General features: G+C 35.9%; 1 protein-coding gene across 7 annotated transcripts in view; it reads left to right on the top strand.

The window, feature by feature from the left end:
* The window catches only part of LOC139966525 (atrial natriuretic peptide receptor 1-like), a 308,214-nt gene extending 283,830 nt beyond the window's left edge, over positions 1-24,384 (top strand). For 6 of the 7 annotated variants that reach the window (XM_071969648.1, XM_071969645.1, XM_071969642.1 and 3 more), the window contains 9 exons: positions 313-481; positions 3,749-3,898; positions 6,607-6,730; positions 8,856-8,924; positions 11,264-11,438; positions 15,580-15,678; positions 17,234-17,325; positions 19,077-19,163; positions 21,281-24,384. In XM_071969648.1, coding sequence (XP_071825749.1) covers positions 313-481; positions 3,749-3,898; positions 6,607-6,730; positions 8,856-8,924; positions 11,264-11,438; positions 15,580-15,678; positions 17,234-17,325; positions 19,077-19,163; positions 21,281-21,355 — 1,040 coding nt within the window. In that variant the 3' untranslated portion in view covers positions 21,356-24,384. Of the gene's footprint in view, positions 1-312; positions 482-3,748; positions 3,899-6,606; positions 6,731-8,855; positions 8,925-11,263; positions 11,439-15,579; positions 15,679-17,233; positions 17,326-19,076 lie in introns of all 7 variants that reach the window. The other variant, XM_071969646.1, reaches the window with a different exon arrangement.
* Positions 24,385-26,271: the final 1,887 nt, after the last annotated feature.

The following is a 26,271-nucleotide window of genomic DNA, read 5'->3' as shown; positions in this document are numbered from 1 at the left end:
TGTCTGAAATGGTTGTATGTTCAGGTTTACCTACAAAATGTGACAATAAAGCAAGGTCCTCCCCCATGCAAATTTGCCGCTAAATTTGCTTCTGAAATTTGGGTCAACTTCTTCAGGTGATATTATATACTTGAGGTTGTATTATAGGTGCAGTTTGTATGTTTGTTGCATGGTCTTACTTGTTTCTCAGGTTATTGAGTCATTGTATCTTTATCTTTATCTTAAACAAATCATAGGGATATTATCAAGTTTTAACACTTTACAAACTTTGTTATTTATGTGTAATTTTTGTTTTTTCCTTAATTTGAAAAGAAATAATACAAAAGGTGAGGCAAGGAACGACCCCACCCTTTCGGCCAGTTGTGACAAGGGACCAAATGCCAGAGGAAGTTATGGACATGATGAACAAATGTTGGGCTGAGGATCCTCCAATGAGACCAGACTTCAGTCATATCCGAACTTCCGTTAGAAAACTTAACAAGTAAGCTGCCCTTGCTGCAAATATTTTTAACAAGGACCTTGATACAGTTTACCCTACAATGGTGACCAACTTAAACACAGCTGGTTGCAGTGTCAAAACCATTGTCACTTTCTGTCAGATTCAATAAAAATTTACAAGTGCAAGGTCCTCTGTCTGTGATGGAAGATTGCTTGTCATCCTCAACTTCCATTAGAAAACTTAACAAGTATTAAGCTGCATGCCCTTTCTGTGTCAAGGATCTTGATACAGTTAAAACTATAGCTTGACCAACTTAAAACAGCTGGTTGCTTTTTTAAAACGGAATCACTTTCTGCCAGATATACTAAAATTATAAGTGCAATGATCTCTGTAAAGATTACTGGTTGTCCTTAAAAGGTGATTTAAATTGTGCTGGAAATTATTCTCAACACATAATAATAGGGACAGCTTCAGCCTTTATAATGCAAAAGTAGTGTAGGCTTTAGGTATCTGTACTATAAATGTGTGTTAGGCTGACTTTACTTTCTTTGTTAATGGTTGTTGTGGGAAAAGCAACCAACTTAATTGAGTCGAGAATGAATTGTGCTGCAAATTTAACCAGCTGAAGGAAAATGTGATGATTTGTGTCAACTATTAAGATTATTTGTCTTTATATAAAATGTTCTTTGAATTAGTAACAAGTAAGGAAAGGTAGCTTGCAAATAGTTTATATGAAAAAAGTGCTCACTTGCTTTATATCATGGTGTGAGGTTAACATGCTTTATTTTGTCTCTATATGTGTGTGTTTCGACAGTGAATAAATTTATACTCATAAAAGTTGAGAGGCAACTTTGTCAGTTGTTAACACTGCAAGAAATCTGTAGAAGTCGAAAGTATGGGCTTAAAATACAGTATATTGGTAGATTTGTAATAATCCAAGACAAAGTGCTAAATCTTTACCAAAACCAATAAAAAACAGTAAGAATATGCCTTTGTTACTAACCATGCATAGCTAATCCTGTGCTAATATCCCAATAAAGTACATCGTAGACTTCTTAACTCAGCAACTAATGGACCACTGATGGGTAAGATCCATTCATGTGAAACAAATGGGTGAATTGCAAACTGCATTGTTTAATTTAAGTGATGACAAAAAAAACCAGGGTCCATAAAATATTTGTGTTTTGCTGAGATGGGCTGGTCTGGCCGATGGGCTGCCATTGGCAGATGAGCCGACTATCCGACTACTTGCTGACCGAGTGACCAATCTATTGACCACTTGATTCACTTGAAATTTACACATGATTTTACTCATTAATTTCAGATGTATGTTACAAATAAACCTGAAACGTGGCAGGCGTGGTATTAAAAAAAATTTAAAAATGTTCCAAAGTTATCTCCTAATTGTCAGCGAAACTGAGTCTGCAATGACTCTTAAGAGAGCAAACCAGTAGCTCAGTCCAAATCTAATATCAGCAAAATGAAGGAACTTCCTTAATACTGGCTGCATGACTAGAACTGGAGATGGTTTGACAGAATTTGAAACTGGATCTGTCGTGGATTTTCATGTCATTGTTTTTATTTAAATGCTTACATTCCGAGTAATAAACCTGCAACCCAAGTAATGAAAAATCTCTATTTGAGACACTTTCTATCATTAGTTTCTCTCTCCATAATATGTATTTAAGTATCCTAAAATTGAAAGAAAGTAAGAAAGATGCCCAGGTATTTTGAACATAATTTTCCAGCTCTGATTTTCTTCTTGTTTTGTGGTAATGTTTCAGTTAATGTTGCCCCACGGATCTAAACGATCTCTTCTGAAATGATTAAAATCCTCATCAGCAGTTATTAAGAGGGGAAGTCGCAGGGAATAGGTTAGTGATTAGCAGTTTGCATGGGCTTTGTCAAGGTTTTAGTGAGTTTTAATGTGAGTCTGTTATGAAATCTTGAAAACATTTCTGTGTGCCCAAAAGGAATTTAAACTATACATAGTTTCATATGTGAAGCTACTTAAAAAACATCACATGACAAGTTGCTCTGAGGTCACCAGATAATTTACGTGGGATTTTATTAGCATTGAACTGCTTGCCAAAATTTATTCTGCCACTATTTACAGCGTAATGGAAAAGTTTAGACTGACAAACCACATCGAGTTGCTCGCCCACTTTCACGACTTTAGCTTCATGTTTTGGTTGTCTTCAATCTAAGTATTTGAGCCTATCACCTTTTCCATGTTCAGTGAACTGTATCTGAGCTTTAGTTCACTCTAGTACAGGACAGTCACTATTTCATTGATTCTATAACAAAAAAGGGGGGAGGGAGTGGGGTCGACATGGAATGTAGGTTGACAGACATATCAATCCCATTTCTCATTGCCCAACCACCCTCCTTCTCCCACAGACATATGATTCATAGACCATTCCAATTTACATTGCCATTCTCCTCCCCCCATCTTGTCTGAAAGGTGACGAACTTGTTACCTTGTTGAGAAAATTTTTTTTGTCTAGAGCTACAGATCTACAGTCACAGACCTATATGGCTTATTCCCAAAAGTGAAGTCAAATTTGCAAATGTGGGGTCAAGAAACAGGGTGCTGTCACAAGGTGTAGATCAGGATTATTGTTTTAAAACAAGCTGATTCACTCATGCATGTGTGCTAAACAGTACAAATTGCCAGTTTGGTAAGAGGAAGGGAAAATCGCTCTTGAGACCACTCAGCATCATGTACAGTGCAGAGTCATTAACCTTAACGACACAAAGCAACCTCAACTTGAGGAGGATAACATCTAATTCAAGTTCCTCTAGAGTTTGGCCAGCTCACTCTCTGCCACCACAGAATAAATTGAAAAATTCTACAATTTTTCGCACAAATATATGTGAATTACGATGAACGATAGCAGAACATTCGCTGTCACATATAAGCTTAATATCTTGTCCAGGCCTAGTCATTTTGTACCGTAAGAGCTACTTTCGTCTGTAAATCATTACCGGAGGCCAAAAACTGAGGCATTATTTCAAAGGTTGCCACAGTCATGTGGGAAATCTCTGTTGTCATTCCGTCCAATGTTTCATTATCTCAGCAAGTAATACTTTCATGCCGACACATACACATTGAGTTCATAGATATATCTTCCTTCCCCACCGCTCACCACAACTGACCAAGACATATCCCCATAGATATCACCCATCTTATTTTAAGTTTGTTTGTGTCTTTTTTTCTGTGCTCTCTTTACCATCAATATCGCTGAATGTTTATCTGGCTGTGGTATACGTCCTATCTTTTGTTTTGTTTTTATCTGGTTTATACAGAGGCAGGGAGACAGGTAACTTGGTAGATAACCTCCTCTCTCGTATGGAGCAGTACGCTTCCAATCTAGAGGACTTGGTAGAAGAACGGACAGAAGCATTTTACGAAGAAAAGAAAAAGGCTGAAGAATTACTCTACCAGATTCTTCCAAAGTGAGTTCCTCTTTACTTTTTTTGGATGGCAGGAGAAACCTTTGACTGTTCATCTCACGTGACTGTTTGATGCATGCAGCAGGGTTCCAAATGTGTGTGTGTTCTCATAAGGAACAATACATACTGGCATCTTACCAGACTCGACTGTGAATCTGATATCAAAGCCTCATTTTGGTCAGCTTCAATTTTTGTATCACTTTGAATAAGTTGTGTTTTATTCTCACAGAATTGGATAGTCCTCATCCTCTCTAAGCTATATGACTGTATGTTAATAAGCATTTTGACTGCTACTGAATGTGGGGAGGGGGTAAACATCTTTCATTTCAATGCATAATGCTCTATTTTTCATTTACATCATTTCAAAATTCCTGACTAGGGCGATTTTGGTGGATATTACCATCACCATTTTTCACCAGTCTTGTATTAAAACTGGTTAAATTTTTACTTGTGAGGTAGGAATTACCTGAATTCTTATGCCAACTTTAGCAAGGAAAAAGACAATACCATTGCAATTTGAAGAAGGGATCAAATCTGCATAAAAACAGTTACAAATGAGAAATAACAAAAGTCGCAACAGCTGTCTTGTAAATTTCGGCAGGCATTACTATAAAGTCTTTTACTTTTTGTCTTTCACTGTTGCAGTTATAAAATCAATCCAAATTAAGGTTATTTAATTGTTTTCTGGGCTTGGAAAGGACACAGTTTGTTGGCCACCTTTTTAATCTCCTTCCAACTCCCATCTTTGCCAGCTTACATCTCACTCTTCCTCCCTGCATATTTATGACTTTTGATTCGTGTCAATATTTTGTTACCAGCAAATCTCAATAAATAAAGCCGTATAAAGCGTGACTCTCATCTGTGTGCTTTAGGTTGTGTGTACAGTTTGTGATGGCTCTTTGTTGTCATCAAGATGATAATGAACATCATTTCATTTTAGCACTTAAGGAGAGGCAGCTCTTTCACAGAGGTCTCTTAAAGCTCATCGTTTAGAAAATGTTTTAAACTATTCAGGTCTCAGTGGTTCATTGTTCGTGGAAAGTCATGCGGTGATGGACCAGGCTTTTGCAAGTTCCTGTTAAAGTAATAGAAATTACTTGTTCAATTAGTTTTACCTTTTCAAACCGTCAAGTCTCTGATTCTATTAAGGCATTGTCGGTTGCTTGGCGATGCAGGAATTCTCCAGCGAGTCTTCTCGAGTCTGGAGCCAACATCTTGGTGGTTGTTTGATTCCAGTTGACGGAGGGTAGGAAGTCGCTAATTGCGACCAGTGGGGTATGCTCTTTATCAGCTAATTATTCCAGGGATGAGAGGTAAAAAACAAACTCTCCCCATATTTGCAGTCTTGGGGAAGTAAGGAGCACTAGAAGTTTGGCCCTGTCTGTGGTCATTCACAGTAGTTGTTGACATCCTCAAGAATCATTTTCATTTATTCCCATGATAATTCAATTTAATCATGTCAATGAAATGAAACAAAAGAGGTGAAATTAAACATAGAAATGAAAATATCAACGTTGACAGGAAACATTATAAAGGCAACAGAGCCCTCCCCCTCACACACAGCCCCCTCCCCCCCCCACTTTTATCCATGGGGAAATGTTGTCAAATTTCAAATTTTAACACTAAATTGTACCTCGGATTTTCGCAGCCAACATTGCTAACAAAAGTACCCTACGTTGTGTAATTTACATACAAGGATCAGGCTGAAAGCTGTTATTGCCATCAACTTGCAAAGTGAAGACTTTTTTGTTGCACCATTTTGACAACAAAGAACTTCATAATTAAGATATCACAGCCAATATTTCTTGTACGTGAAAGGTCAAAGAATCTACTAAGAAATGGAATAAATAGGTGTTCAAAACACAACCCTGTTCTTAATAGACTATTGACATAAGCATTTTGACTGCTACAGAATTGAGGGACAATTGAGATTAGACTTAATAGACTATAGAAACAATATACATCACTCAAGTTTGTTGCATCTGAAAATGGACGCGCCCAAGCGGGGATGTGGAAGGGGTCCTAGCAGTACGAAATATGGCACAACGCAATAGTATCCAGTTTCATCAGTGTATTATAGCACAAGTTCAGAAACTGTTAAGAACAGCCTCTGCAAACAAATACATATAAGCAAATCAATGACATAAATTACATAATACATATTGATCCGAAATACACCGTATGGAAAACTATTTCAAACTGGAAACTGGAGGGTTAGAATACAAAAGATAATTATTAACATATAGCAACCGACCACAGAATTGTAACTGGTTAAAACAAATCAAAGTTCCTTTACGATACACTGAAAACCACAGAGATGACAAGTTATCGCAATTTAACCTAATACAACTTCTAGACAATAGGAAACTGAAAAATAAGAACTCCCAGAGAGAACAAAAGAGGGTGGACATCAGAGCAAGTAGAGGATGACAGAGTTCATCGATGGAGAGCCATGGCAAAATTTCACTTTACCACACATCCTCTTACACTGACTGCAGAATGGCCTCTCTCTTTGCATTAGTTTATGTGGATTTATATTTTAATTATCGTTTCTTTTCTTCTTTTTGTGTTGTAAAATGCTGAACAAAATTCTAAGTTTTTTTTATAATTTTTTTTTTAATAATATTTTTTCGTAATTTTTCGTTATTTTTTTGCAACAGCCAGTACTTAAGATTTTCATTTGTTCACAATTCACTTTTTACATCTTGCAGACCTGTGGCAGAAGAACTCAAGAAAGGCAAACCAGTAACGGCAGAAACGTTTGAAATTGTAACCATTTACTTTAGCGATATCGTTGGATTCACCAAACTCTCCTCCCAGTCCACGCCCCTGCAGGTAAGCCGGTATCAAGCTAAAATCTAAGTTAAATCTACACCCAAAACTCTTAACCACTCAAAAGATGATTGTTAACCTATATTCGTAGATGTGCCCAAAACTGCGAAGATTTGGCCATCGCTATTCGATTCCCACAGGTCACATTGAAGTATTTGTCGATGATAAACTTTTGTTGTTTCTTTTTTATGTTTAATGTTAAGATACAGAGTAAAACCAGTCCGTCAGTTACGAATCCTAGAAAAAGGCTCTTAAGCACGTCCTAATGCATCAAGTTTCCTACTTTGACCCTTTTAATTCTAAGAAGACTGATACGTTAAATCAATTCGTCCTGCTTTCCTTAAACACAGTATCATACCGTCCAGGTTTGCTTAAATCCTACGAAAGAGGACCAGAAAAAGGTTTTTTTTTTCATTAGCTAGCTGTGTAACCCAAGAGTTTTGTTATAGACAGCTAGCTAGTTCAACAATATACTAGATACTCCATCCTATGTAAAAGGTAAATTTTATTCCTTGCTCAAAACCATGCAATGGATTCTCCTCCTCATTGGTCTGTGTCAATCAACTGGCGTGACCTCAGCGTAAAAAAATTTGCCGGTATATCAAAGTTATATGATCTATATTAAGACTCATAGTGCCGGAAGGTGAATCGTCTATGCTTGTTTCATAAAAGAGATTGCATATACAACCCAATTGTCTCATCGACCAATTCTGCCTCTGATGAACCCTGTTACGAGGGTAAGATTACATTTTAATGATAAAAGTCTAAAGTTGCTTCCAGTCCTGGGTTAAGGTCATGGGTTAAGGTCATGGGTTAAGGTCAAGGTCATATAAGCTATTGTTTTCGGATCGTTTTATTTTGTGATGCCGTCAAAGAGTAGAAATTCCATTGATTAGTGTTGATGTACCAGCTTTGAAATTACCTTCTTTTTAGATTTATACCCCTGGGGGAAGGGTGGGAGGGGTAAGGCAGATTGGAGAGGTAGGGAGGAAGCCAAACTATGTGGGACCCAGATAGATCTTAAAGAACCTCATCACATGTTTGATTAAAGCCAGCAAATGCGTGCTTGAAATAACAAGCAGCGTAACAACATAACAAAGCATTAATGTATTTCTTTTATTGTTTAAATAATGCCTCTTTGTGTGTGCTCTTTATTCATATGCCCCTTTTCCACCATCCAATGAGCTAATTACTTATTATATCATTCCCATTAGTAGTTTGCTCGCATCATTAGCAAGTCAATGTCCCTTCACATCTGTAAATTACCGAATCTTTACGAAGTAAATAAAAAAAATTGATTGCGTCAAACGACAGGAGTTTTGGCCAAAGTTATACCTCGAGGTTCTTTCAGGCAGAGACTGTCTGATTGTTATCTCTGGCCAAGCATCCTGAGTGAGATGGAATAAAACTGATGTAGAAGGGTGCACTTATCCAATAATCCATTTGTCAGTTTAGTTTGTCACTTCTATTAGTTATAAAACAAACATATGACTCTCTGTAAATGGTGTAAAATACCAGCGATCCGCCACGCGTCTTTCTTTGGCATTATTAGAATACGGCACAGCCCTCCAGGGTTGGTCGTCATAGTATGAAGTACAGCATAACTATTATCTTTGTGAGCGATACAGGCTGCTGCTTCGTCAGAGGATACCATAAATCTACCAGCAACAACTTCAATCCTGATACTTCAACGTCCTTGGAATTGATCGCGAGCCAACTCGTCAAATGTCAGAAACCTCTTCTTTAAAAATCGAGAGGTTTTTGGTAGTGTTCTTGAAACTTACCCTGTTTTGAAATTACTTTTTTTTTTAATCTTTCCTTTTTATCGAGTAATCCCTCAAGTGCATAAGATATTGTCTTTAGGGATCGTCATCGTCGTCATCACCAGAGAAGGCAATGGTCTGGTTATAATTTGTACCAGCAGAGAGAGGATATTGGGAAACTTTTAATCATTTGGCTGTTTCAAATTTTTTTAGGGGGGGGGGGTGGTATGTCTGGTCGGGTCTTTGGGTATTTTTTCTTCATGGTAACTTCATATAAAACATTCTCATTGGGTCTGTGTCCAATCTTTCATGTAATTAACTACATTAATGTGGTTACCAATGTCCTCTCTGTTTTTTCCCTGCAGGTGGTCGACCTCCTCAATGATTTATACACAGCATTCGATGCGGTCATCGATAATTTCAATGTCTACAAGGTGATTTTTGTTTCCTGTTTGAAGTTGTTGATGTTGTTTTTAATAAGCAGTTTTTAAGAATGTTTATGATTTGTATGTGTACTTAGCAATGGTACACTATGGCTTCAGTAGATACGCCGCAAAATATTAGCAGTATATTTTCTGTGCAGTGATGCAGAGATGATTGAAAACGTTTGTACACCTACTGATTGGCTAGGGTCCTCAAACGTGGGCTCAACCTGTGAATTAATATCTCGAACACTCTCTCTCTCTTACATACTCTACAACAGAATGCCAACATGTCGTACCAAATACAATGCATATAGTATCATATCTATATATGCAGCGTTGCCATGGTAATACGATTACCTTTAGCGGACATTTGCTGTTTAGTTGCGATTAGTCTATGTACACACCTGAACATAATTACAGTGAAAAAGAGAAAATAACTGATATTTATGGATCAAAGATACCAAGGTTGTGGATCTTAATGAGAACCAAATGTAAATATGTGTACACAGCATCAACTGAAGTGGACAGGTCCCTGGTAATTTAGGATTGATTAGGGAAGCTGTTGCATAATAGTCATGCTTCGCTTGGTCAGGTTTCCCGATAACAGAAAAGATTTTAATTAGCAGTTGTCGTGCATACTGATGAGTTGATAGTCTTCCTCAGTAACTTGAGGTTAATGGATGATAACTTAATCATATTATTGGATTGGTTTGGGCATTAAAAATCACTTTTGTTGCTGGTGCCTTGCTAACTAACTATGAACAGCGGATCCAGATAACTGCATGTCAAAAGTACTGGAAGAAAAACATATTTGTTAGGAATTGTCTAAATTCTAGCATTGAATCTTTTCTGTTGCTGATGGCTTGCTATTATGAACCTGCCAATCAAACTAACTGCAATCAAAGTACTAGAAGTCCGTTGAGCATTGTAACCATGTTACAATGTACAAACATGTCATGATATTTTAGATATCTGTTTGTTGAAGAATATGATCCTATCCATTCATACTGGGCTTTAAATTATAAAGTAAACTGTATGCCTTGTTTCGTAGAGAATTCTTGTACTTTATTATGAGCAGTCTTCATTATACTTACTGGTACCACACAATCTGTCCTCTCGACCTGTCCGATGAGCAATCATCACACTTAACGTGTGAGGTTCATTGCAGTTTCCTGTCATTCACGTTTGGAAGTCTCTCCGTGTTCCAGGGGTTTGGAGGAGATTGTATTCTTTGGCACCTGGGGGGGTAGGGGGGATTGTAGACAGACAGGCAGGGCCGGCCAAATAACCGCTGACTTTATGTTTGATAATATGAAAGTATATTACCTATACAATCTGTATAGTCCCAAAATTATTTCTGAATTGTAAACTGTTGTAACTTGTGACCTCAGTTTTTACAATTTTGTCTTGTGTCAGTACAGTGAAATTTGATGAACGAGAGGGTTAAAATAAACTTCCTTGTTTTGTTGTACCATTAATAAAGACTAATTTTTCATTGTTAACGAGCATTTAGAGAGAGAGGAAACCGGTATGTCCGGTTAAGGAGGATGACAAGCACGTAAGTGTAACTATCAAGTGCCAGAAGTATGCCAAATATTCCTTTAATTTGGTTATGGGGCTTTCAGGAGGGGGACTATTCACATCTCAGGGGGCTTGTCGAGCTTTATGTTGATGGAGAATTTTAGCAGGAAGATTTTTTGTAGGATGAAGTCATGACAGCCTCCTGATTTTAGGTGTGAACTGATGCACTGTTGTCCTGGCCTCCCTCTGGCCTCCGTCCTAGATTGTTTCTGCTTTGACAAGGCAAGGAAAAACAGTCATGTGGCGAGCAAATTCAGCGATTAAACAGGTTACATGTACTGGAAAACACACAAGATGGAGACACATTGGATTCCTGAATCGATTGCCAAATGTTTGCCTAGCTCCGTTCCCTGTGATTCCCATTTGCCTCCCGACAGTTTATACAAAACATGGCGTCTTGTAGAAATTTAGCACGATAAATGTCGTCCGCTAGTGTTCAAAGATCCAGCTAGATCCAGCTTGGATTCTTTTTTCTTTGGGGGGGGGGGGTTTCTTGTGCTTTTTGCACATATTTTGAAGTTTAGGCAGTTTGCACATTGAGACTTAAATTAGACTTTCCATTTATCTGAAATATTTGTTTTAGTTTATAATGTGGGCATAAGTTAGATAGTATAATATCCACCGCCCCCTACCCCCCCCCCCCCTCCCTCCCACACAAACACACAACACACCAACAAAGATACTATGAAATGTAAGCAGTTCTAATTTGATCTGAAATTTTTAAAAAGTTGGGTATCCAAAATTGTTTTCCTAACTTTTAATAACAGGTGGAGACAATTGGAGATGCTTACATGGTGGTCTCGGGCCTGCCCATTCGGAACGGGGACTATCACGCTAGAGAGATTGCTCGTATGTCTCTAGCCCTATTGCAGAGGATCAAAACATTCAGGATAAGACACAGATCCGAGGAACGACTCAAACTACGTATCGGAATCCACTCAGGTAACATGCTGTTTATATCAGCTATGTGTTGTTGTATTATCCCTCCGCTCAATCTCAGCTATTGATCTACAATTGTTTTGTTGTGGTTGTTTTTTGTTTGCAGTTAGTAGCCTTGAAAGGTCTTCCCAAGGATTATTTTTTTAAGTAACCCAAAAAGAATACACAGCTGTGCAAAGAATTATGTACTTGTTGTTGATGTCTGATTGATTATCCTGACTTTTGTGTGATATCCAGTATAAGTCAAGTAAACAATAATATTGACTTGTATACTGGATTACAGTCATTTTGCAAGTCTCAATTCATGCAAGCCTCATTAGCAGGTAGATAACAGACCTGCTTACCATGTTGAAAAGCAGTCTTACCATGGATAAAAACTCTTACCTGAAATTGAATCAATAAGATAAATTTTCAAAAGCATGTCTCTTCTTTTCCGTTTCTTCTGTAACAATTTTTTTTTTGATGCTTTTTTTTTGGGTGTGTTAGTTTCTTTCTTATTTATTTATTTTATATTTATTTTCTTTCTTTCTGTATTCCTACCCCCCCCCTGGTTCTAATTGTTGATACCAAAAGTAATATTATCTAATTCTGCATCTCTCTGCTGCTGGTGTAATATTTGATTATGTGTAGTAACGCTGCACTATCTTGTAGACTACAAAGCAATGCAGCAATATCCTCTGGGATAACAGTGTGGATTCAATTGATTTGTATGTGTTATCAATTACTTTTCCCCAAATGTCACCAACTCTGTAATTATTACCATCAATGATGTATGTGCTAGTTCAATATTTGTACTACATCCCTTGTGACCAGCAATATCTAGTTCATGCATGTATCATGACTATGTCTTTGTTTTTCCCTCTAGATTCTGATGAGTATAGTATATTCACAAATAGTAGGAAGATTAATAGTCAGATAACTTGTTATACATTCTGATATTGTATATCAGATGACTAGATCTCTATAAGAGCTATACCTTCCATATATGTGTTGTTATTCAATTTTCTACTGGTAAGTAGACTATGCTTCATTTGGGCCTCATCCTGAAGGCATTTAAGCATCATCTATTTCTCCAAGATTGTGAGCGGGGAAATCATTCGACATGTAACATCTCTGAACCATGTTAGTGATTGCTACTAGTAAATAGTTTTTCCTAAGTGGGAGAGTTTTGCTTTTTACTTTCCTTGTTTTGGAATTTGCAATGGCTTAAATTTGCGATATCTATAAAAGATGTGTATTTGCGTGAGAATGGGTGTATGTACTTATGGGTGTATGGGTGTATGGATGTACACCCTATGCAACTTTCAGCATTCAGTGAAGAGAGAGAGGCCAATGGAATACCAGACAGTACCTCCATGTCCTGTTGGCATCTCTGATGCAGAAAGTATTTATAACAGCTTTGTTGCATTTGCACAATTCTGTCTGAAACTGTTAAGTACATTTGACCAGGTGACAAACTTTGTTGAGATGTGTCCTTGTATTAACCACACAACTAATATTAAACATCCGTACAAAGTTGGCTGACATCATCACAAAGCGTCTAGATGTAAAATCTTTTTATTAAAGAGATTCCAGACTTAGTGTACTTTGCATATAAGAATCAGGGCTGAAGTAACTACTTTTATTGTTATTGATAACAGCTGGAATATTAACTGTATGTTAATTTATGAAAAAGAATATTGATGTAGAATTTCCAGAGGGCATTGCTGAAGTAACTTTCATTAAATCCGGTGGTAAACGAAATATAATCGGGGGATGAATATTTTGTCGACGTCGACTTGTGAAGCCTTTTGCTAATTGTTGGAGAAGAAACAATACTTTACAGTGATTAGAAAGGATACTAAACTAGTAAAGATTTGAGCAAATCTGATGGGGGGGGTGGGGGTGTGCAAGGTGATTAATTTAAGATGGTTTCAGTTTGGTGTGGAGAAATGCACTAATTTACTTCAAAAGTGCAAAAAAATACTACCAAACTTCACCTATAGCAGCTTTTCTGGCAATCTCACAGGACTGGTTGACGTAAATATATTACTTAATGAAATTTCAAAAGAATGACCTATTTTCTTGGAAAACATGCAGTCTGTTATTCAAAGATGATATGGTTATGTTGGCAAACATCTATTCTCTCTCGTCTTTTGCCTTTTTTTTTGGTCTTTTTTATTCACTATCAGACACAGCTTGCATTTTATAGAATAAATTTTAGGTGAAACATATATCTTTCAAAACTGTGACTTTGGAATAATTCAAAGAAATTCTTGCTTTAATGTTAAAATCAAATCATGCATCTTTTCTGGGCTGTTAATTAAAATGCATGGTTCTTAATTAAAATACAAAGAGTATTTCTTCAAGACATGAGTTTCACCAGAGATCGTTTTCATGGCGTCTGTTCTTCTGTGGGGAATAGTTTACTTGGGAAGCTAATTAAAGCCGTTTTGATTAACATACATTTCTGCAATGTACAACCATCCCCTTAATATTACATGACTGTCAACACTCAACCGAAGTGAGATTGCGGTTGACTTTGACTTTATTCACAATGATTGATGGTTAGTTTTTATTTTAAGCTAGGGTTACAGATGGATATGTTCCTTAATTGGCTTAGATAACGATTACATGAATGCAGCTGTTTACTGTTTGAACACTTACTGAAAACGGTGGGGAGACTTACTTATTTTCAAATGTTTTACCAAACCTTTTTCGAATGTGACCGTATAACTAATATTTCAAGAGATAAAAATTTAGTCCATTAAACTGCCAAAAATATAACGACTTAAAATTTAACGTTGTTGATTCGAAAAACGGTGGCACTGATCTGTAGGAGAACAGTTTGTGATCTCCGATTTAAACTGCTTTAATCATCAAAGATGAATATTCAACCTTTGACATGTTTCTGGAGGATTATTGGTGGCAGAAAGACCTTAATGTAATTCTGGAAGCCTAAAATATACTCAAATAGCTTATATTTCATATATACAATCATCACATGATCTCAAAAAGGCAAGTTTGCCTAAAATCCATTCTCCAGTACTCTTCACCCACGCATATAAGCAATGTTGTCAGTTGTTCGTTCAATGATATTTTTTGCTTCTACCTATCAAATTATCAATATCCTGGCTGATAAGGAAAGAAATCATGAACTTGATATTAAGGAACTTGACGGGCCATTGCAAACCTTCCCCCCCCCCCTATTTTGGTTTCATATGGTGTTTCAACTATGCTGCTGTTACTGTTATGTCCTTCACTTTTTGGGGGGCATTTTTTCGTCACTTATGTATGTGTGTGTGTTAGCAGTGTAGATACAGTATACGGCTCACACAGCTTAAGAGATTTTGACGTACTGATTGTCCATGATAACTTCCTCCTAGGGTGAGAATGATGAAAGTTGATTCTCCCTTCCCACAGTAGGTAATGATTGATGCGAGAATAAGAGTCCCCGAGGAGCGAGCGCCTATTTTTTAGGCTTTTGCCATCGCCTTATGAGTATTGACATGGTACTGAACAAACAGTGGCACATTAACTTACACTCAACTTTTACTTGATTCGTTTTGATTGATTGGGATTTTTAAGATGCATTCATGTGAGAAACTCGGATTTAAAGACTTTGCTAATAGTGCTCGAAGGTGTCAATCAGATAATTGCTGTCGAAAGATATTGGTTTATGAATCGGATAATATTGTACACGTACATGCCGACGAATATATATATATATATATATGGATGTAGATATATGAAGATATCTGTATATTGGTGAAGACTGTAATATTGTAAATAACCTAGCGAACAAAGGCAAAGTTCTTGCAATCTTACTACTACGTAGGTATTATCATAATGTGGGAATTATCAATATTTGATTGTTGCAAAAATGTAGTAGCTACAGAAAATGCTACATTTGACTCAAAAGATGTCTCAAAGATGTCACAAAAGATGTCACAATAAGTAAGAAATCTCCGGTCTATAGGTATGAGTTCTTTGCAAATATCACTTTACAGATTTAAAATATAATACCTCTACAAACCTACGTAGTGTTACTTTTTACATCAGAAGTCATTCCTAATTTTGGTTTAACATTTTGAAATACATCGTTAAAGTTATATGTAATATATATTAAGTTATTTCATGTTTTTTTACTCCATCTTTGTCACAGGCCCAGCTGTGGCTGGTGTAGTTGGATTGAAGATGCCTAGGTACTGCTTATTCGGGGATACAGTCAACACAGCCTCCAGGATGGAGTCTAACGGAGAAGGTAACAGACAACCTAGTTGTTTGACATCTTTAAGTCTTGTCAACTTTGTGACATTGATATATATATGTATCTTACTTATCCTAACAACAGTTCTGAAAAGTTAACAAATTTAGATATTAAGTAATCTAAGAATCCAATCAACCACATTGCAAAGTGTTTATTTTTTTGGGGGGAGTTGGGTGTTTTTTTTGGGGGGGCTCAAGGATCAGTCTTATCACATGAAGTATGGTCTAGCCATTTTATCTAAGAAATATAACCAGAGAAGAATGGGATTTAAAAGTATTTGAAAGACAAAATAAGATGAAAGAATAAGGTTTTGAAGACCAGACAGTGATTTCATTTGGAAAATAAGCTAATACTCGATCAACTTGATTGCAAATAAATGTTTTTAAGGTTTCCAAACGCAAATGTCATGAAAGACCATACTGTTATCATTGAAGCAGTTTGTTTCTTTCACCTCTGTTTTTTGCTGCATATTTTAGTTTAGAGTGACCATGCTGCTTTTCATATGACACCATTATTCTTTGTACTTGTAACACTTTGGATTAAAGTGAAATCTTACTGCATTTATTACAAGTGTATCTATTAAATCATTATACACTAAAACTAAAAAGATGGGTTTTTGATTTCAGTCAGATATTTTTCTTATCTTCTTTTCACTCTTCATCTTCCTTCTTCTTTGTCAATTATTATCTGGCAAATAGTTCCTACTTCCGATCCTCCATTATAAGTGTCAATTTTCTGCTTTGCGTACAAACAAAAAATTCACATACAATTTTGGTGTAAATTAAAAATGGGAAAGCACTCCTTTATTCAGTGTTTGGTTTTAACTGAATGTTTTCTGAAATCCGGCACAGCTTCACACAGCAAAATCAAGTCGGACATTTACAGATTTCTTCAAAACTCTGCCTCGAAATTTGAAGTCAGAGTTGTTTTCTGCCGGCAACAGATGCTGATGTTTGTTTGTCTTCCTTGCCGTTGTGTCAATACAGCTGTTGCGATAACATGTGTCAAGAATACATCTAGCTTGACAAGTAGCTTTTTGTACTATAGGATAGCTATGTGATCAGCTGTTGATCAGAATCAATTGCATCAACCTTTCCCTAATACAAGAGAAAATGACAGGAAGATGGAACTAGTATCGCGCTTCCTTCCTGACGTTGTAAAGTCATTATTTATGTATACGTGTGTGTCCTCAGCGTGTATGTTGCATTAATGGAATTCATATCGAGACCATCTATGTCGTATTTTTACTAATTTTTTGTTTGTACTTACACAAAGTCACGGGACAGAATCAACGGATGTATTTGTCGTCAAAATTAAGATTGGAAGAAAATTAATGAGAAAATTCCTTTATAATTTAGTTCAGTCATATTGTTATGTTGTTAACCCAAAATTTCATAGAGTGGGTTTTGGTTTTACTCATTCTTTGGAATTAATAGTCATATAATATAATGATATAAAATGTAATGAAATTATCCAGTGAATTGTCAAATAAGCACAAACTTTTGCTTTTAGGTTCATTTCTTGTTTGTATCGTTGTTTTCTTCCACAGCGCTCAAAATCCATGTCAGTTCTTCAACAAAGAAAATTCTTGATCTCTTTGGTACATTCGTCCTTGAGAAGAGAGGAGAAATTGAGATGAAGGTAGGAAATTTGCCATCTTTCAAGAAGAAACCCCTCCCCCCCCCCTCTCTCCTCTTCCCTCCCGATCCCACAGACAGAGTGTAAGGGTTTTAATGTACATGTGAGTTGAAATTACCCCTGCCAGGAGAAACAATTAAATCCCTATTGATGGATTTAGGTCACACCTGACACAGTATGTACGTAATGTTATCATTAGTCTAGCTGGTTCCGTGATTTGCTTTCATTTCTCTGCTGTCTTTCATCTGCGGATTTGTCTCTGTTAGTACAGCTTGTATTCTCAAAACATTTCAAAATTAAAAAAGTGCATCACATTTGTTTTCTTAACTTATTAAGATTTTTTCCCCCTTATGTTCTTGTCAACTAACTCTTTCTCTACTTCATATTAGACTATCAACTAAAGTGTTAATATGCAACAAACTATAAACACACACAAAAAATTGAGTTATTTGAAAATTAGAACAAATTATAATAGGAGTCATATTTGGTAGTCTTGCGAATGGCTTGCAAGTAATTTATTACTATGTATCTTTTATCTTCAGTGTTTGGATTATGATAATGAAACCAGAATCTATGAGAGTAGATGGATTATATATATATTAATGAAATGATTAATGTACTGGGTAAATCAAAGAAAACAACTTGAGTACCAACATTTCATGGAGTGCATGTGGAACTTCATGAAGCAGTCAGTTTTATTTAACTGATATAGTCTATTCCACTATCACCTCTTCATTCAAGTGTAATGTTTGGTACATATTCTATGAGGTATTTTCTTCTCACAGGAAGAGTTGTGTCGTCAGGCTAGGCGTAGATAACGTGCTAGGAACATGTTGTTGAAGGTGAAAGGTTCTCTTTTTTTGTGTGTGTGTGATGGAAGGAACACTAGACAGGGCAAACACAACCAGCCAGCCAGTGGCTGTATCATACAGCTCTGGTTTTGATTTATTAGCACATTGAGACAAATAACAGACTCGCATTCACCACGTTGTTTTTCCCCCTTTTGTAAATATGGAACATCAACAGACAAATCAATAAAAGCTTGTTTCATGTTTTCTCGTTCATTATGCGTAATCTATATTTGGCTTTTAAAAGTTACAAAAGCAGTGTTGTGTAAAAATTTGTTCCAGAAATGTTCATATTGTGTGTCACTTTATAAATTCCACAGCAAATTTAATATGCTCTGTTTCCCAAGTATAAATGTGAAGGGAAAATTAAGCATTAGGTTTTTTTTTTTAATATATATTAAAGAGAAATTTGTCAGCAGTCGTGGAGAATGATTGCTTTATGTCGAGAGTTGATATTAACAAATGCTAGAAAAATGGGTTGTGGTGATTTTAAAGAAGAAGTACTTGTGAAATTATGGGACCTACTTTTCTGACAAAATTATGGAGCTCTCAATGCTGCAATACTCTAGAACCCTGGCTGTATTTTAGATTTGCTAATAGTAATGTAATAAAGAATGAATACAGAATGGAGGATTTGCCCCTTGATATTTCTGTTTGGTATAAATAAAGCACAATAAGATACTAAATACAGAATTGAGTCAAACTTGTTTCAGGCCTGACACAAAATTTGCAATTCTTGCAAAGACAAGTTTAATAGAAAGTGAAGGAAAATTAAAGAAATATAACAAACATAAACAGGAATAATTTCCCCTTTTTTTGTGAGGGAGGAATCATGATCAGAAAGGTTGATTCACAATCAGTTGATGAATGCAAACTTGATTTTCTTTTGGTCTTTCTCATCTACAGGGCAAAGGTGTACAGACTACATATTGGCTGCAGGGAGAGCTGAAGGACCAAAATGGAATTTGTGATTTTAAATATCAAGAAATAACGGTATGATGTTTTCCTCATAAGCGACTCGATTATTCTTATTATTCTTATGATTATTGTTGTTGTTGTTGTAACATGTCTAATATTATTCCAGTTATTCCTTCTTTCATTTTATCCATTTATTTGGAGCAAGAAAATAAAAACTTTTGATTTGTATGCATCCTTCCTTTAATATTAAGAAAGAAACTTTAATGAAGAGGTGTTTATACCCGAGTTACCAAAAGTCCATTTATGCAAAAAGAATTTGTTTTTATGGTAGAAGCAGAGCCGAAGAAAATATTAACATATGCATCAAAAACCATCTTTTTGAGCTTAGTATAAGTTTGTTTAATTAGCAGTGAAATTCCAAACAGAAACTTAGCTGATTATGAAGTTTTGATTTTGAGTTTTAACATTCTCATGGTAATAATAATTTTCAGCGATTTCATACTTATGCAATCTTTGGCCGTACCTCGTTTTTTCTTTCCGCATCAGTAGGTAAAGCTTAACTTTCCCTATATTCATTGATCCCTTCTTGCTGCCCTGTATGCATAATCAATTAGAATCAATCTGAGATCAGACGTTTGCTGTACTAGTTACCGTAGAGATGTGTGGTACTTAAGCCCAACAGTAATCCACGATATGAAGATTGTTTTAGATTATATAAATTCTCCGGTACACTCTTTCTCGCCCGGTAATTATGATTATCTGCTAGATTATTTTTGACAGGAAGATATCATAATCAATTATGGTTGCTTCTATCCTAACATACAAAGTAAAGCGTGACTGATGCAGCCTAGGTCCAATATCCAACTGGGAAATGGTTGTAGGACTGATGAATATGCATGCTAACCTAGTAGACCTTTCTTCTACTTCTTCTTTTTTTTCCTGTTTTTGTTACTCTACTGTCAACAAATCTATCCCATATTTTTTACATTCTTTTGTGTGCTTTTGCCCCGCTTTATCCTGCTTTTTCTTTGTACCTACCTCCTCATTAAAGCACTCTTCAGAGATGGTTTGCTTTAAATGTTTTGTTAGCAAAGTTGAGACTTTGTAACAAAGGCTGGAATAATCTCAGGATTTTATGATAGTTTTGATCTTATTCGTGATAAATTTTCTTCCCCCCCTCCCCACCCCCCAAAAGAAAACCCAACCTGTTTTTGACTTTCATGGTGTAATGTTTTCATCATCTGTTCATAGTAAGAAGTTGTGGAATTTGGTAGTATTTCTGCTTATTTGCCAGTCAATCAGTTCACTTGCTTCCATCCTCCAACCCCTGTTCCTCTTCTTCATCTTCTGTTGTCATTTCATCCAAGATAATTGTAACGTGTAGACCTCTTATGATCTTTAAGCTAAACCAGACAAAAGCTTCATACAAATTGTTTGTTAAAACTTTAGCTTTAACATTTTATAGTTCAACCATAGACTGCTGAAGAATCATTCCATAAAATCAATCACAGTAAAACCTGGACTATTGAGACGTACAAGTCAGCACTGAAAGCTCGTCCAGATATGAACAGATCTGGATCGTCATGTTTCCTCTAGCCTAGTTTTGCTATTGTCAAAGGTTCTCTACAAAGTAATTGATAGAAAACCTTCACGTCGCTGTGACACGTTGTCATATTTTTGTTTGTGTTATAACTTCAATAGTAGCCATGAACAAGCATAAAAACAACTTACAACATGATATTACATGCAGTAAGACACAAACATAGTTAGTTTGTTATCTCATCTGGATGATAGAAGTTTCAGGTGACAAGCATCGGTGTAATCCTGGTTTTACTGTACACTCTGTGTCAATTTGTGGCGTTGCTCACACCCATAGTCTACCAGCCATGATGGTCAATCGTCTTCCATCAGTGCAAACTGCAAACATCTGTCAAATCTCTTCATATTGTTGCATATATACATACATACATATATATATATATATATATCTATATATATATATATATATATATACATATATATCTATATATATATATATATATACATATATATATATATATATATATATATGTATTTTTCATTGTCATTGCAAAGGACTAACCACTAACTTGCTTTTTTTTTCATGTCTCGTGTTTCTTTTTCGTTTTGATGTTCGTGTTTAACATTTTAACACACTATAATCCTTCCTTCAGGATAACCAAAACAACACCGTGGTGGAAATCCCCTCGGCCTCTTCTGCTGAAACTAACCACATTGCTCATGAATAAGCTCTGTCTACATCTCATCTCAGCTGCTGCCACCGAAACCTCGCTATCGACGAGGTTCATTCTTGCTTTCATTTCTCGAACCCACATCGATGTTCATACACTTTGTTGCAATTCATCAGAAGACCAAACCTTCTTTCGCTGCTGTTCCATTCCCCTCTGTGCGTAGATATAAATGCCCATCTGCATAGCCGTTCTTTCAACTCGAGCGGAGAACCAATCGTACCATCATTTTGTCCATGCTTTTTAGCTCCCGGTTTTCACTGTACCGCTTAATAGAACTTGCATAAATGTAATGCACTAACATCATATTCATTATCACCATCATCATTGTCTCTCTTTCATCTACTAACATTTTGCACTTCAGGATGTTAAGCTTCACTTTGTGTTTTACTTTGTTGTACAAAAGCAGAGGCAGACAATAGAATGATTGTAGTACATGTCATATCGGATATATCACAGACAGGACCTCATAATGCTGTACAAAGAAATCTCAAACATTGACCAAGAATTAGGTGTAAAAATGACAAATAATGGAAAAAAATATTCCAGGAATCTGCAGAGAACAGCAAGCTGCAGTTTCCTTGTTTTTTTCTTATTCCTTTTTACTTCTTCCCTCTTTTTTTTTTTTTTTTCAAGAATCACTTTCATCACTGTTTAATGCTCATTGATTGGATCATTAAGTTAATGCATCCTTTTTAAGAGAATTTCATCTAACAGCCACAGTTCTTGGGTACAGTATGATGGAAGGTGGGGCTCAACTTTTGCTAGTGCATGTATCAGATTTATGCTTAAAAAAATGACATGTGTCTTTACAACCTAGTTATTAATAATTAATAATGAAAAATATATGAAAGCTTTGCTTAAATCAGGAACTCCTCTCGGTTATGAATAAGGATTGGTTGTTATACATATCTAGTAAATTTAGGAATACCAAAGTTTGTTACTACAGTATAATACTGTTGTTTAATGAGGTTTGATAGGATAACTACAGGTAACAATGTCCATGTTAGGAAGTCCCCCCCCCACCCCCAATGCAAAGAGGTTTATCTCACTTGACCTATTGATTGGTATACTGATGCAATGAATGTTTGCCAGCGTCTGATGTCATTCTCACAGCTAAACAATGCCAATCTAAAGGACTCTTCGTGTAAAGTGAGGCTTGAGGTTCCTAATCGCTGACAATGCCAATAACAACCAATTCTTGTGATGCGGAGAGGCTTCTTATGTTTATAACCAAACCTGTATGTTACTACTTCCACTAATTCCTGTGGTACCATATGGTCTGCTACCTTACCCATAGCTTGTAATGCCAGTAGAAAGAACTAATCTGATGCCATGAGGTTGTTTGGTTACCTGTAGTTTGTTCTGATTCCTGTGGTAGCATAAGGTTTTTTACCTTACCCATTGCTAAACAATGCCCAATATACAGATTGGTCTGATGCCATGAGGTTGTTTGGTTACCTGTAGTTGGTTCTGATTCCTGTGGTAGCATAAGGTTTGTTACCTCACCCATTGCTAAACAATGCCCAATATACAGATTGGTCTGATGCCATGAGGTTGTTTGGTTACCTGTAGTTGGTTCTGATTCCTGTGGTACCATAAGAGTTGTTACCTTACCCAAGTAGTGCATGCTTATATTAGAAAACTTTGTTGTACAATGAGGTTAAACTATGCATAGCTTGATATGTTTAATATTAGAATATTGTTTAAACAGCGCAGTTGTCAGGCCTCACATATATATATATAGCAATGCCAAAATAAGGAATTTCTACTACTCTGTACAGTGAACTTTTTTTAATTTAGCCATAGGCAGCAAAACAAACAAACGAAAATCTTCGCTATTGATGAGATGAAGTTCTGTCCTGTATTTTAATAATTGCCATTAAGTAGAACTGGTTTTGCTGCAATCAGCTTGTTTGCCTGTATAGAGTTATCTCAGCAATATGTGACAATTTTCTTTTCTTTTTTTCCTCTGATTCAGTTCGATAGAGAAATAGCATCATGTCAAATCCCAAAATATTGTGTTTTATGTTAATAACAATAATTTATGTTGGTTTTTTGTAATAAAGAGAAATAACAACTAATTTGCAATCGGGTGTCATTGGCAATAGGATTTTTCCTCTCAATACATCATGTATTTTGTTTTATAAATTTTGCTTTCTATATATTTTTGTTTTAAAACTGGTACTACCATTTAATGTTGTGCTCTTTTATGATGTTCAATTTTTTTTTGTTTCATCTTGTCGTTGCATTTATAAAAACGCATATTGCCTACAACCTTGATAGCTCCTAGCGGGCCAAAGTTTGTTGATCTACGAGAAATCAACAGGCTACGACGTCGGTTTGTAATATTATACTTTGAGCATATATATCCAGTAATAATTAGTTTTATTTGGTGTTTAATTGACAAACTATCTTAGTATTCACAGAAAGTGATATTTATCTGTTTTTGTTTTTGTTAAATAATATTGTGTATTTCGTTTTCTTTTTGTTATTCTTACATATTCCATGATCACCAACTCTATAATCTCATATTACATATTTTTATGTTATTCTTCATCTTTTTTTTTTTTCTTTTTTTGTGTCACTGTATCTTTTTGTTATTTTTGTTATGATTTTTTTTTCCTTTCAAAGTTAGTTTTTGAAGAAAATATTATATTCCTTCAGTGAAAAAGATTTTACTGTTACATTGTATCTCACGTCCTCCATGTATCATAGATTAATTAACTACAAGATCAAAAAAAAAAAGGAAAATAGGGCACAAAACATTTATTCTAGGTAGACTATATAACAAATTGGGCAGACGAATATGAGCAGGTGCTCAGATTAATAGTCATAGGTGAGATACAATATGTGGTCTCATTCATGAAGAAAGAAAAAGACAAAAAAAGACCCACAGGGAAAGGGATTTCTATCATTTTAATGTTTACCTTAAAAATAAAAATAATTGTAAAGTATTAAGGCTGTGTTCATTTTGAAGTTTGTGATGTAAATTGCTGACATAAAGGTATGTTGATATGAGTAACAAATTCATCTTGTTGTTGCCTTCATTTGTGTTTTTCTTTGTCTTATTAACAGATTAACCTTTGTCTTTTCCAAATGGTAGGGATATTCAAGTGGCTGAATCTGATTACTTCGACATAATTTCTGGACATTTTCGGCATCTTTTAGGTCAAAGCCACATCATTGTAACATAATTTCATGACATTTTATAAATGCCTGAAATTTGCATAACTTGTCTCGGCACATTAATATTCAACAAGAAAATGATGTTCTTACAGTCTTATCTCCAGAAACCTTAAAGTGGTCTAAAGTCACATCAATTGGCCCCAGTTTTGCAGCAAATAGTCTTGTATTAACATAACACCCAAGTGCTGACCTGTCAACTCTCCCGGTTTTACCGGGAGACTCCCGGTTTTTACCCAAATCTCCCGGCCTTCCGGTTTCATATTCTATTCTCCCGGTTTTTTAATGTTTCATCACTTGCGACATTTCTGAAAATAGCCAACAATTAGTCCTATAGTAGCTTAGTAATTCCCCACCGTAACGCTGAACAGGAAAAGCTATTCAGAGTAGTTCGCAAGAACAAGACAGTCACAGACAGTTGGTCAAGTCTCAAGCTTGATGGGACTCTATCTAGCATACTAGCCATGAAGTCACAGTACCCAGAGTCCACTGTTCCCTGTTTCAAATGGAAGCCTACTAAAGAAACCCAGTGTAGAAAGCGAAGCGAGCTGCTGTAAACTACAACAAGAAACACTGATTGGATGATTCTCTCACCGTATTGCATAAGTAGACTATACTTATTTAGGAGTATTTATATCATTTCAGTTGAAAATTACCAACCTCCCTATTTTCCTCTTGTTCTCCCTATATTTCGGACCTGAAAAATGTTATTCTCCCTATTTTGGGGTCAAACTGGTTGACAGGTCTGCAAGTGACACAAAAAGTCCAACTCATTTGGTAACACATATCTAAAGAGAATACCAATGGTATGAAGCTGGACATAGATTCACCTCACATTTAAGTTGAATATTTTGAAACCAGAATATCATTGAACCAATATTTATACTTTGAATGACTATACACATGAAGATGAATATTCTACCTGTAGCAGAAGTCTTGCTTTCTATGTGATGTGACGTACACGCCAGAAGTATTAAGCGATCTGTGCAAGAACCAGCTAAGATTCAATGGCACTGGGAATTCTCTAACAGGGGCCCTAATCTGTATAACATGTATTTTAAGGGGTGTGAGACCAAGAACTTTAGAGTAAAACACCAATAAAAGAAGCGAGAGAGGAGTTAAGTCCGTGACTTCGTTGTTGAAAATAATCGAATTAGTTAGAGAGAGGGACAGACATTCCGATCCTTGCAGGATCTTTGGGTCATATCTTTCTGATCCCTGGTGGGCATAGTCCACTATTTCGAGAGGGGTGTTTATTACTTGTGTTGGTTATATTGTGTAGGTGTAGAATCGCACACAGGTGTTGTATTAAATGTTGTCATTGTGGGATAAATGCGAAATTTCGAGAAATAATAGAAATCAACACATGATGAAAAGTTTTGATATAAACAGCCAGCAATTCTAGACAAAATTCGAGATGTTATATGAATGAAACTTCGATATAACAAATCACTTCTCTAACTTTTGAGAAATTCGATATTTAGAAATTTGGGATAAAAAGTTGAAATTTTCCAACCTCTTTAGGGAGTCACCATGACATTGTATCTCGTTTACATAATACCATGGTTTAATGCAAAGACAGAATGTACACATACTCAGACAGACGGTTTATTTTTCTTCCTTTATCCTTTACAAAGAACCTAAACAACATATAAAATGGATGATGTCCCCATATTTTGTTTACATAAAACCATGAATTAAATGAATGGGTTACATTTGAGGGACGAATG

The sequence above is a fragment of the Apostichopus japonicus genome, chromosome 4, assembly GCF_037975245.1.
Source record: "Apostichopus japonicus isolate 1M-3 chromosome 4, ASM3797524v1, whole genome shotgun sequence".
NCBI classification, from domain to species: domain Eukaryota; kingdom Metazoa; phylum Echinodermata; class Holothuroidea; order Aspidochirotida; family Stichopodidae; genus Apostichopus; species Apostichopus japonicus.
This window is presented reverse-complemented; position numbering and strand designations above follow the sequence as displayed.